Raw genomic sequence first — 14041 nt, 5'->3', positions numbered from 1 at the left:
TTAGCCGCCGGTAACTGTGCTCTCGGCACAGCTCTGTTCACATTCTGGTACGCATATATATGGCTTCCCGGCGTTAAAGTGACACTAAAGGTTCAGGTTTTGTTTTGTTTTTTTGTTTTGTTTTGTTTTAAATAGCAAACATACTTACCTCCACTGTGCAGCTCGTTTTGCACAGAGTGGCCCCGAACCTCATCTTTTGGGGTCCCTCGGCGGCTGTCACGGCTCCTCCCCACAGCAGATAACCCCTGGGAGATTCTCACAGGGGGTTACCTTGCAGGCACGCTCTTGAGTCCAGCATTTGGCGTCCATAGACGCCGAATGCTGGACTCGGCCCCTCCCCCTGGCGGCCATGTCATTGGATTTGATTGACAGCAGCGGGAGCCAGCGGATGCGCTGCTATCAATCTATCCAATCAACAGCCAAGAACCCCCTAGCGGAGAGATGGGACAAGTTCGAGGGTTTGGGTAAGTAAAACTGACAGGATGTTCACTGACAGGATGCATTAAGGTGAAAAAACACAAACCTTTACAACCCCTTTAAGGCTCACCTGCCAAGAGGCACATATATGCGTACGGCTGGTGCGAAGAGGTTAATTTTCTGAAAAGAGATGCACTGAATAAAAGTATTATCAATAAGGGAAAAAGGTACCGATAATGGCACGGAAAACGAAGCACGATTTAACCACAAATTCACTGTGATTTTGGGACGATTCTACTATGATTTTCTGTGCTTAAGGTGTGCTTTTCATAGGTCATGTGACTTGAAAACTGAATCAAAAACGTAACACGGGCGCGTTAGTGATGCGTTCCTGCTGCGTTTTCAATGTATTTGAATAGGGAGGTGCTTTTTTTTTTTTTTTTTTTCTTTAACTGACTGAAAATGCACCAAGCTGAATTTTTAACACCACAATGGAAGCCCAACAGACCAGTGTGCAGACATACATAGAATTTAAAGGGATACATTTTTCTTGAGCTTTTCTTGTGTTAAAGGTGCCAAATCTATATTCATTTAAATTGATGATATTAATACAACTAATATATAAAAATGTATGTTTTTTTTAAAAACTTACATTTTTTGTTTTTTTGGCCAAGTGCATCCCACATTTTCGATTTTGGCACCAAAATTTCCATTCGGCGTACCTCTAGTTCTGGGAGATGTTTTCATTGGGCAGTGGTTGAAGCTCAGCATTTTTTGCCAGCATAAGCTTCATGATAGAGTTACAGCAACTTTGTTCATATTGTAATATCTTCATATTGTTACCTCTTGTTTGCATTAAAAAGCGAACAAGGTTTTTTTTTCTTTCAAATTATTTTTAGATGCTTTATAAATGTCAACAACCTTTTAATCACTTCTGTTTTCAGCTTTTGGGAATTCTTTCCTGATCAGACCAGCGGCAGTTTTACCGCAAGATCGTCCTTCGTTTCAAGGTTCATTAATCCATGTTTCATCCAATAGACAAGGTAAGAGAAGTAGCTGGCCTGTGTAGACACTTGCGTTGATTGCTGTACTTTGACCTGTTTTAAATGGAATGATGTAAAAATCTGGAGGCTCTGTAACATCTAGTTCTAAAAGTCTTGTTGATGGAACAAGCATTTTAGGAGGTTTTTAGCACACAAGTGATGTGAGGACTGGGAAAGACAATTTGGCTAGAAAAGGGTACAATGTGTACCTGAGAAATTCATTATCACAGGATAATTATGGTTCTGTTGATTGTTCAGAATAGCAAGGGGTAACTGCATTCACAGGGGTCCCTTTCAAAGTCTTGTAAAACGTGGAAAAAACTGAGCATGTTGCTCTGCAGAGAGAGATTGTGTGGTGGCAGTTTTTTTTTGTATGTCTTAATATTCAATCCTGTGTCCCGTGTCTAGGACAAGTACATCTAGCATCAGAAATATATCTAAGGAGTTGCACCCTATTTGAAACCTGTATGGGCTCTCCCTATCTGTACAAAGAAAGCTAAGGAGATGACAAAAGCAAGGCTGCTGCCATTATAGTACAAATACCCGGGGAGTACAACAGGAATGAACGTGTGTGTGTGTGTGTGTGTGTGTGTGTGTGTGTACACACACACACACACACACACACACACGTATGTATGTATGTATGTATGTATGTGTGTGTGTGTATATGTATATATAATTGTGTGTGATAGATAAAATATATATATATATATATATATTTTAACTTTTCAGAACAATTAAAAAGGTGAACTAAGGGCATGCACCCCCCCCCCCCCCCAACTATAATTTGTATAAAATGAATGCTGTAAGTGATAATCAGGTACATATAATAACAATATATCAATAATATATTGCAAAAAACATAGGTAAAGTGCTGTATGCTTGAAGTGACAATATAAAACATGATAAAGCCCAAAAATATATATCAAATAAAAAATGTAGATAGAGTACTACGTGATGATAAAATCCAAAAATAGACAAATGATCCTAAAATGATAAATGTATGATGGAGGGAGAGTGAAGACGAGTGCTGGATTACCTCTAACACTGCAAATAAGTGCAGTATATTTGGTGACTTTTCCTCTTCTATGCAATAACACCTCAGTCCAGGGTGTCCCCTTACCTAAAAGCTGTAAGGTAACAGCGTATGCAAATAACAGTGAAGAGCCTGGATGGTAAGGGGAATCACGCTATGGGTTTCTTATAGATGGTATGTAGTGGAAATCTAGGGGGGCCTCTTGATACTGATAGGTGTTTCCCCTCACTTACTATATGTAAACTTCCTTTGTGCCAGTAGACGGCGATGGTGTCCCTGCCAGGTTGGTCCGTATATGATATGGAGGAAGTGGGGTTCCAAATAGTGCAGTATGTAAAACTAGATACTTTATTATAAAAACAGCTGTGGTACTCGCATCACAAACAAAGCTAAGAGATATTCACCACGAACGGCGAGCTCGTACACTGACGTCGCTTCCGGTGACTGTTTGGATTCAATGCATTATTTCCCTCAACATTCTACAAACAATACCCCATAATGACAATGTGAAAGAAGTTTATTTGAAATCTTTGCAAATGTGTTTAAAAAAAAAAAAAATCACACAAGTATTCACAGCCTTTGCCATGATGCTCAAAATTTAGCTCAGGTGCATTCTGTTTCCACGGATCATCCTTGAGATGTTTCTACAACTTGACTGGAGTCCACCTGTGGTAAATTCGGTTATCTGGACGTGATTTGGAAAGGCGCACACATGTCGTCTATATAAGGTCCCACAGTTAACAGTGCATGTCAGAGCACAAACCAACCCATGAAGTCCAAGTAATTTTCTGTAGACCTCCGAGACAGGATTGTATGGAGGCACAGATCTGGGGAAGGGTACAGAAAAATTTCTGTAGCATTGAACGTCCCAATGAGCACAGTGGCCTCCATCATCCATAAATGGAAGAAGTTTGGAACCACCAGGACTCTTCCTAGAGCAGGCCACCTGGCCAAACTGAGTGATCATGGGAGTCTTTTTCTGTGGAGAAAGGAGAACCTTCCAGAAGAACAACCATCTCTGCAGCACTCCACCAATCAGGCCTGTATAGTAGAGTGGCAAGACGGAATACACTCCTCAGTAAAAGGCACATGACAGCCCACCTGGAGTTTGCCAAAAGGCACCTGAAGGACCATGAGAAACAAAATTAATTAATTTTTTTATAAAACAAAGTATAAACTCTTTGGCCTGAATGGCAAGCGTCATGTCTGAAAGAAACCAGGCACTGCTCATCACCTGGCCAATGCCATCCCTACAGTGAAGCATGGTGGTGGCATCATCATGCTGTGATGATGTTTTTCAGCGGCAGGAACTGGGAGACTAGTCAGGATCGAGGGAAAGATGAATTGATCAATGTACAGAGATTGATGAAAACCTGCTCTGGGTCTCAGACTGGGGCAAACGTTCATCCTCCAACGGGACAATGACCCTGAGCAAAAAGACTTGAGGCTGTAATTGGTGCCAAAGGTGCTTCAACAAAGTATTGAGCAAAGACTGTAAATACTTATGTACATGCGTTTGTGTTTGTTTTTTTTTTAGTTTTTTTTTATAAATTTGCAAAGATTTTAAACAAACTTCTTTTATGTTGTAATTATGGGGTATTGTTTGTAGAATTTTGAGGAAAATAATGAATTGAATCCATTTTGGAATAAGGCCACAAAATGTGGAAAAGTGAAGCACTGTGTGTTATGATTTTTTTTTTTTTTTTTTTGCTGTGGGCAGGCTGTCTGTTATGTAATACCAGGCATGTACTGGCCATCAGGACTACCGGGAGTTTCCCGGTGGGCCGATGGCTCAGTGGGCCACTCTGATATAAGGGGGTGCTGATGGGACACTCTGATGTAAGGGGGCTGCTCATGGGACACTCTGATGTAAGGGGGCTGCTCATGGGACACTCAAAATGTAAGTGGGCCGGTCTGGATGAAGTCCAGGGACAAATTTCTGTCCCAGTCCAGCCCTATCTAATACCAGGCATACTGATTATATATTTCTGATGCTAGACGTACATTAAAGCAGTTGCATCCTTTTTGAAACCAGAGCGACCACATGGGCTTTCACTACCTGTGCTAAAAAAGCTCAGTAAATGACAGAAAGCCTGTTGCCATTATAGTGCAAATACCTGGGGCGTTCAACAGGAATTAATGTGTTGTATAATTTATTTTAACGATAACCCCTTCTTGCCACTGCCTCCCGTCCCTTTTAACAAAAAGGGTTGGTCTTTATTTGCAATAGAACAAAGAAGTGACAAGTAGTACACAGAGACAATACATAGCACAGATGCAAAGTATATTACATATCAGAACGAATAGCCAGAGATTCATCCGTCTTACTAACACCGGAGTCTCTTCCCCCCAGATGAAAGACAAGAGAAAGAGGATAAAAGAGGGGGGCAAGGCGACAAAGAGGGGCAGTAGTAGTGAAGAGGAAAAAGGTGGGGGAGGAAAGAAAAAGGGGGGGGGGGGGAGCCGAGCTAGAGAGACAGGCATCCCGCGCACCCCATCTCTCCAGGAGTTAGGAAAATGAGAACAAAATCAATTACTCCATTGAGCCCACCCACGGTTGCCACACTCGTGTAAATTTCTGCGGGCAGCCCCTACTAGCGTAAGTCAGTTTATACATCGGTAGTACAGCATCCACAGCCTTTTCCCAGGCTCTCCTAGTAGGCGGGAGAGGCGAGATCCATTTAAGAAGAATTTGCTTTTTGGCATAAATAGCAATAGCGAAATCAAGGTTTTGGTGTGTCTGGGCCTCTGTACGTCATCATGTATGGCCAAGAGTGCCAGCTCAGCTGTCAACGGGACACTTAGCTGAAGCCGCGCATTAATACAGTCCATCACCGCAGACCAGTAGTGCGATATGCGCGGACACGTCCAGAACATATGCAAGAAGGAGCCCGCAGAGGAGCGACATCTGGGGCAGAGTGATGACCTATCTGGAAAGACTCTGTGTAGCCTCTGAGGCGTGAAGTGTATCCTGTGTAAGATCTTCGTTTGTATCAACCTGTCTTTAGAAGATATTAGCAGCCTGACACTCTCTTCTAGGCAGTCCTCCCAATCTTCTCTGTCTAAAGTTGGAATGTCTCCACTCCATTTGTCCCATAGAGTTTCCAATCTAGGGGATGAGTTATTAATTAACACTAAGTATAGTTCAGAAAGGGGCTTCCTAAGTGAGTCTCGAGCTAAGAGGTCCTCAAGTGCATCGAGTTCAAGAGATGGCGGTTCCCGAAATTGTGCTCTAAAGGCATGCTGCAACTGCCAATACCGAAAAAGCATGCTACCAGGTACAGCATGCCTCCTAACCAGCTCCCGGAAAGGGACCAGAGTCCCATTGGAAATGACATCTCCCAGGGTCCTAATACCATACCTGATCCACAGCTGCGGGTCCGGGATGGTTCTGAAGTGGGGAAGTAATGGGTTACCCCACAAAGGACAGCGGGGGGACCACCTATGAGGACTAGTGAACCGCTTCACCGCGGCCCCCCAGATCCGCACCACCGACCTGGTGGGGCCCGCAAGCGCAGGGCGATGTGCTGCACCCGAGTGTATCACCCCACTCAGCTCCAGTATGGGTCCTACCATAGCTGCCTCCAGACGAACTGCAGCATTTCCCCTGTTCCCATCAAGCCACCGTCGCACCGTGACTAGCACGGCCGCCCAGTAATACAGCAACAGGTTGGGCATTGCCAGCCCCCCTCCGCTGACCGGCAGCTGTAACGTAGCCTTGGCCAATCTAGGGGGGGAGCCCTGCCATAGAAAACCTCCCAAGTATCCCTCCAGTTCTCTGAAAAGAGAGCGGGGCAACCCCACAGGGCAGTTACGAAAGAAATAAAGAAATTTAGGCAGATAAACCATTTTAATAATGCTAATACGTCCCAATAAATTCAAAGGGAGAGAGGTCCATTTGGCACAATGATCCTTTAGTTGCTGCATCAGGGGGCGGACATTCAGATGGTGGTATGACTGGAGGTCCCGTGTTACTTTAATGCCCAGGTAAGTAAACTCCTCAACCCATCGCAGCGACAGCCGAGGCTCCAGACCCGTCGCCTGTACATCTAGTGGGAATAGTACTGACTTGGACCAATTAATCCGTATACCCGAAAACCTCCCAAACTCGTCAAACGTCTCAAGGGCAGCCTGTAAAGATGCCTCAGCATCCTGCAAATACAATAGGGCATCGTCTGCGTATAGGGAAATTTTCTCCTCCAGAGGGCCCACCTTGAATCCGACTATCCGGTCGGACTGCCTGACCAGAGCCGCCAGCGGCTCCAGAGCCAAGGCAAAAAGGCTAGGAGACAGCGGGCATCCCTGCCGGGTGCCCCTCTGGAGGAGAAAGGAACCCGTGAGAGAGTCGTCCTCCCGTCCCTTTTAACAGGTTCTAAATGCTGGGAGGTGGAGGCAGGCATTCCAATCATGTGACCGCTGTGGTTGGCAGTCACAAAGTATGCATCGGAAGATATCTGGTACCCGTCGGTTACTCCCTGCATGCTCCCAGGACAGTAAGGCTGCATTCACACCTTGGCAATTCTGATCGCGGGCAGCATCGCCACGATTGCAGTGCCATTACTTGTAAATGGAACCCATATCATGGTTCAATTTTGCTGTGGTTGTTCTGCAATAAATCTCACTGCAATCACAGCAAAATCAGCACTGTCGCCCAGAAGAACCTCCTACACCTTTTTAAATCATAATCGTGGCAATGCTGCCCGCGATCAGAATTGCCTAGGTGTGAATGCAGCCTAAAGTGTTTACATAAGGATGCATATATGCAACATGTTCGTGGGAAGAGCTTAAAGTATAAGTTCACCTTTTCAGAGAAAAAAATATGAAAATTTGAACTATGTTTTGAGCTTTATTGCAGTATATTGTGTGTGCATTGAACTAGAAGCACTATGTTGTACAACAAATCATCTGACACAGAAAATAGAATACTTGATAATTCTACAGTGGTACAAGACAATCTTAAGTCCTCTTTTAATTAAATTAACTAAAACTTATGAATTAAGGGATTTTGAAAATTAGTATTTTTACAATGTAGGGATTTGTAACAGAACGGTCATCCAGGATAGAAAGATGATTTTTAAAATTCTGATTGTGCTCTCTGTTTTTAGCAGCAGGATCCAAAGGAGCCTCCCTCCATTGGACAGGGGAGAGAGTGCTGAGTGTGGCCCTCCTGGGTCTCCTCCCTGCCGCTTACATGTATCCAGGAGCTGTCATGGACTACTCGTTGGCTGCTGCAGTCACTCTACACGGCCATTGGTAAGCCGATCGTTCTTAGAATATTTTGTTTTGAGTCGAAAGAGGTACTTCACTCCTCCTGTATATATTTTTTTTCATTCCTCCTTGTCTTTTCTGCTGGGTTTTTCTCAAAAAACATACTCGCATGCCTAGAAAATCCAGCGCTATCCTTCTGTGATCAGCTCCCACACAGCCATCTTTCTTTTCTGAAGTCATTGGGAGCCGTCTGTCTCTTTGTGATTCAAGCAACTGGCGCCCTGATAATGTGCACCATCATGCTGCTGCTGTGTTGAAGCTGATGTCTGTTTGGGATATGTAAGGTGCATATTCCAGGAGGCTTCAGGAGTGTAGGAGAGTGAAGACGGTAGGGTGAATGAAGTGCAAAATAAAATAAAAGGTAAACCCGCTCCTATGTATGCTTTCCATTGTGTACTGTACAGCGCTTCACCAAAAATGTATCTTGTTTATATCCCTATAAACATTTCTTAGTGTAAAAACAATCTGCAAAAAGCCATTCTCTTGTGCAAACCCAACATAAAGTGCAGTGTGCACACTTTAAATATATAACATTTAACAAAAGTATCCAAACGTGCTCTTTCTTCTTATGACAGCTGTTACTTTTGCAAAAGTCCTAAAATATTCAGTGTATCAAAATAAACATTCAGTGCTATCGCACACTCCCCTTAGGCCTCATGCACACTGGACGTTATGAATGGATCAAAAATGGTAAACGTGTTTTTGAGTGTTTATCAGCATTTATTTTTACGTTGGAGTGTTTTTACAGCTAAAGAAACCGTGAAAAAAAAACTTCCCCTCGGAACGCACTCGTTTTTGTTTTGCTTTTTTAAAGCCAAAAACTGCTGATAGCAGCCTGTGTGTGCATGAACACACAGGATAACTTGATGGGGAGTTTGACTGTAGAAAAAATGTCTGAAGCCAAAAAATGGCTACTGCAAAAACATACAGTGTGCATGAGGCCTAAAAGTGTTACTAAAGTCATATTTTATTATTATTATAACAAACATGTTATACTTGCCCACTCTGTCAGTGGTATTGCACAGAGTTGCCCCGATCCTCCTCCTGGGGTCCCCGGTGGCGATATCTTGGCCCCTCCTCTTCTTACATTCATCATAGTCAGCCGTTTGCTATGGGGAGAAGCGCGGTCTGCATGCTCACCAGCTGTGTCTATGGAGCCGCTCTCCATAGACTTACACAGCGGGACTTAGGTCCATCCGCACTTCCTCTTCACTGCATTTGATTGACAGCAGCAAGAGCCTATTACTCATGCTGCTTCTCTAATGCTGTGTGAAGAGGAAGTACGGGGAGAATAGATGCAGCCGTACACAGCGCTGATCTCTTCTCCCCTCTCTTATTCTTCACACAGGGAAGGGAGGGCACAGGGAAATTGAGATTTTTTTTTTTTTTTTTTTTTTTTTTTACCTTTTAATGCAAACAATACATTAGTTAAAAACATTTTTTACATTTAGTAACACTTTTTAATGCAATTTGCCATCTCTGCTGTGTGGCCACCACCACCTTATCCAAACCACTTGCCAGATTTTTAGATTCTTGTATTAGAATCAGTCATTAGCGCTTTTAAAACACCAGGAATGTGACCATCATTCACTGTCCTCAATATGACATAGGAACAAGAGGAGACCACTTTCTACACAGTAGTGTAATAGTTTTATTTCAAATCAATAATAAAAACGCTTCAATAAACTCACATTTGTCGGTGGCAGGCCTCGGCACTAAAAGAATAGCATAAGTATTGTGTAGACGCCAGTTCCACCGGCTATCTCTACTCTGTGGAAACTAAGTATCCTGTGTGGGCTTATGTCACAAGCCTAGACTCCACCCTACATGTTTCGTTATTCAGCATCGTCAGGAGTGGTGTACAGGGCTCTAAATGTCTGGTGAGTTGCTTGGATAAGGAGGTGGTGGGCACACAGCAGAAATTGAGATTTGCATGAAGGGGATTGTGCAATTGCATTGAATGTTTATTCTGTTACATGGTTGGATCATGGACAGGGTACTTTTGCAAAAGTAACACACCTGTCATAGGAAGAGAGGAAGCATGTTCTGAACACTTTGAGTGTTATATAATTAAGAGTGTTTTATAGGGGACATTGCACATTATGTTGCACAAGAGAATTGCTGGTGGCGCAGAGAGATTTCCCGTCCAGCAGAATACAATGATTACTGCTAGTCGATCAATCAACTTGGGTGCAATCAGCCTGCCTATAAATTGTATTGAAATTAGGGATGCACCGAAATTTCGGCCGCCGAAACATATCGGCCGAAAATGCCCTTTTCGGCAATTTGCCGAAAGAGAAAAACGGCCGATAATGGAGCCGAAAATGGGGTGGGGCCAGGGTAGGGGGCGGGGCTCCGCCCCCCGCCCCTGGTGCGCCCATCATGAAAAGCTATATCTATATAGTGCGGGAGAGCCGTCTCCGCCGCCTGTTTGATCACAGCGCGGGAACATCACAGCTTTCAGTTCAATAGCTGTGTGTTCCCGGCCGCGCGCCATCACGTACAGCCCCTCCCCCTTGTCAGGGCACTTTGATAGACAGATCACCCGTAGGATTGGACGGATGATCTGTCTATCAAAGTGCCCTGACAAGGGGGAGGGGCTGTACGTGACGGTGCGCGGCCGGGAACACACAGCTATTGAACTGAAAGCTGTGATGTTCCCCTGCTGTGATCAAACAGGCGGCGGAGGCGACTCTCCTCCTCTTCTCTTCACAGGTTAGCTGCTATGAGGGGACACTGGCTGGCTGCTATGAGGGGACACTGGCTGGCTGCTATTAGAGGGGACACACTGGCTGGCTGCTATTAGAGGGGACACACTGGCTGGCTGCTATTAGAGGGGACACACTGGCTGGCTGCTATTAGAGGGGACACACTGGCTGGCTGCTATTAGAGGGGACACAATGGCTGGCTGCTATGTGAGGGGACACACTGGCTGGCTGCTATGTGAGGGGACACACTGGCTGGCTGCTATGTGAGGGGACACACTGGCTGGCTGCTATGTGAGGGGACACACTGGCTGGCTGCTATGTGAGGGGACACACTGGCTGGCTGCTATGTGAGGGGACACACTGGCTGGCTGCTATGTGAGGGGACACACTGGCTGGCTGCTATGTGAGGGGACACACTGGCTGGCTGCTATGTGAGGGGACACACTGGCTGGCTGCTATGTGAGGGGACACACTGGCTGGCTGCATTGTATCAATTGTATCATGTATCATGTGTGCAATTTCTGACCATCTCCTGTACCACGTCCGCAGTCTCTGACCATCTCCTGTACCACGTCCGCAGTCTCTGACCATCTCCTGTACCACGTCCCCAGTCTCTGACCATCTCCTGTACCACGTCCCCAGTCTCTGACCATCTCCTGTACCACGTCCCCAGTCTCTGACCATCTCCTGTACCACGTCCCCAGTCTCTGACCATCTCCTGTACCACGTCCCCAGTCTCTGACCATCTCCTGTACCACGTCCCCAGTCTCTGACCATCTCCTGTACCACGTCCCCAGTCTCTGACCATCTCCTGTACCACGTCCCCAGTCTCTGACCATCTCCTGTACCACGTCCCCAGTCCCTGACCATCTCCTGTACCACGTCCCCAGTCTCTGACCATCTCCTGTACCACGTCCCCAGTCTCTGACCATCTCCTGTACCACGTCCCCAGTCTCTGACCATCTCCTGTACCACGTCCCCAGTCTCTGACCATCTCCTGTACCACGTCCCCAGTCTCTGACCATCTCCTGTACCACGTCCCCAGTCTCTGACCATCTCCTGTACCACGTCCCCAGTCTCTGACCATCTCCTGTACCACGTCCCCAGTCTCTGACCATCTCCTGTACCACGTCCCCAGTCTCTGACCATCTCCTGTACCACGTCCCCAGTCTCTGACCATCTCCTGTACCACGTCCCCAGTCTCTGACCATCTCCTGTACCACGTCCCCAGTCTCTGACCATCTCCTGTACCACGTCCCCAGTCTCTGACCATCTCCTGTACCACGTCCCCAGTCTCTGACCATCTCCTGTACCACGTCCCCAGTCTCTGACCATCCCCTGTACCACGTCCCCAGTCTCTGACCATCCCCTGTACCACGTCCCCAGTCTCTGACCATCCCCTGTACCACGTCCCCAGTCTCTGACCATCCCCTGTACCACGTCCCCAGTCTCTGACCATCCCCTGTACCACGTCCCCAGTCTCTGACCATCCCCTGTACCACGTCCCCAGTCTCTGACCATCCCCTGTACCACGTCCCCAGTCTCTGACCATCCCCTGTACCACGTCCCCAGTCTCTGACCATCTCCTGTACCACGTCCCCAGTCTCTGACCATCTCCTGTACCACGTCCCCAGTCTCTGACCATCTCCTGTACCACGTCCCCAGTCTCTGACCATCTCCTGTACCACGTCCCCAGTCTCTGACCATCTCCTGTACCACGTCCCCAGTCTCTGACCATCTCCTGTACCACGTCCCCAGTCTCTGACCATCTCCTGTACCACGTCCCCAGTCTCTGACCATCTCCTGTACCACGTCCCTGGCTGGCTGCATTGTATCAATTGTATCATGTATCATGTGTGCAATTTCTGACCATCTCCTGTACCACGTCCGCAGTCTCTGACCATCTCCTGTACCACGTCCGCAGTCCCCTCCCCTGTGAGTCCGCAGTCTCTGACCATCTCCTGTATAAAAATATTTTTTAAAAACTATTTTTTCGGTATCGGTTTCGGTTTTCGGCCTAGTGTATTTTTCATTTTCGGTATCGGTTTCGGCACCAAAAAACCCATTCGGTGCATCCCTAATTGAAATTCAACCAGTATCGGCTGGCTCCTGCTACTGTGAACCAAACCCTGTAAGGAGGGGGCAGGGGACAGGGGACAGGGCTGAGCTGCCCAGTGTGTTGTGTGTTTTTGGATGCACACAGCCTGGCTTGGGAGTGAACCTGCACATATGCTCCCTGTTGCAAGCAGCTTGCTATGGTGCTGCACAAAGAAGAGGAGGAGCTTAGTGCGCTGAAAGGGGAACCCAGAATAGGAGGCTTGGGGCCACTCTGTTAAAAGAGAAGTATGTATGTTTTTTGTTTTTGTTTTTTGCATAATCGTACTGAATGCTGAATGTCAGTCGGCATCGATCCTGCTCTGATCTTTCATGCTTATTGGAGCGATGAGCTGTGGAGGGGTGGGGAGAGGCTGACTGAACTGCCATCAATTAAGGCAGCTGGTGAATCCAGACTTGGAAGTTGGGGTGACGCGGTGCCTCAACGTATGGCAGTGAAATCAGCAGAGAGCGGACTTCAGACCGATCTCCGCTGAAAAAGGCCAACCTAAAAATCTCAGGCTGGACTTCTCCTTTTAATAACCACTTGCCGACTGGCCCATTGTAAAAATGTCATTACTTTGACGTTTGTTCTGGCAGCAACAAGCTGCCTGGTCTTATTTTTTTTTACTATGGCTGGTTCTGCGTCAGATAAAAATGGTCCATCAGGCGGATTCGCCGCAGCATCACTTTTGGAAGATTGTTTCTGGGCTTACCAGACCCATCAGTCAAGCCCGGGAGCTATCCGATGTGGCCGTTGCTGGGCAGGAAGTCAATTCCGCTCTATGCTCTTGGTTGACCAGATCGACTCCTGACGTCACTTTAGTTTCTCGGGCCAAAACAAATAATAAAAAAAAAAGTAAAAAATGCAAAAATAAATTTTTTTTCTTTTTGCTTTTAGAGGTAAAAGATTTTGGGTCTTTTTGTCACCGGATCTCTCAATAAAGAGGACCTGTCATCCTTATTTCTATTACAAGGGATGTTTTATATTCATTGTAATAGGAATAAAAGTGATCAAAAAAATACAATAAAAGGGACAGTGTAATATAAGAAAAAAAAGTAAAGTGTCCTATCCCATCGAGCTTGCATGCAGAAGAGAAAGCATACATAAGTCACACCCACATATTTAACGGTGTTCAAGAGGTATCGCCACGATTGTTAATTCTAGCGCAATACCCCTAAATCTAAACGGGTAACCTGTAAAAATGTTTAAAGCATCGCCTTTGGCGTTTTTTAAGTAACGAAGTTTGTCGCTATTCCACCAGCGTGCGCAAATTTTAAAGCATGGCATTTTGGGTATCTTTTTTATTTATTTATTTTTTTTTTTTTTTCCACATCAGAAATCCTATGCAGGAGACTTAATCACCTTTCAGCTCATTTATGTCTCAGCATGATTCCTCATCATCGTGGCTTATAATGATTATTTCCAATCTTCTTTATTAAGTTTTCCATCAAAGGTTACAAAACGTTCTAAA

At 45.7% G+C, this 14041-nt stretch overlaps 1 protein-coding gene across 2 annotated transcripts in view; it reads left to right on the top strand.

Moving 5' to 3' along the window:
* The window catches only part of SDHD (succinate dehydrogenase complex subunit D), a 33763-nt gene that overhangs the window by 11706 nt on the left and 8016 nt on the right, over positions 1 to 14041 (top strand). Inside the window, exons 2-3 of one of the 2 annotated variants that reach the window (XM_077457709.1) lie at positions 1362 to 1460; positions 7605 to 7749. In XM_077457709.1, the coding sequence (XP_077313835.1) occupies positions 1362 to 1460; positions 7605 to 7749 (244 nt within the window). Of the gene's footprint in view, positions 1 to 1361; positions 1461 to 7601; positions 7750 to 14041 lie in introns of both variants that reach the window. The other variant, XM_077457708.1, reaches the window with a different exon arrangement.

Source organism: Lithobates pipiens, unplaced genomic scaffold, assembly GCF_037356315.1.
Source record: "Lithobates pipiens isolate NorthernLeopardFrog02 unplaced genomic scaffold, aLitPip1_a1.2 Scaffold_27, whole genome shotgun sequence".
NCBI lineage: Eukaryota > Metazoa > Chordata > Amphibia > Anura > Ranidae > Lithobates > Lithobates pipiens.
This window is presented reverse-complemented; position numbering and strand designations above follow the sequence as displayed.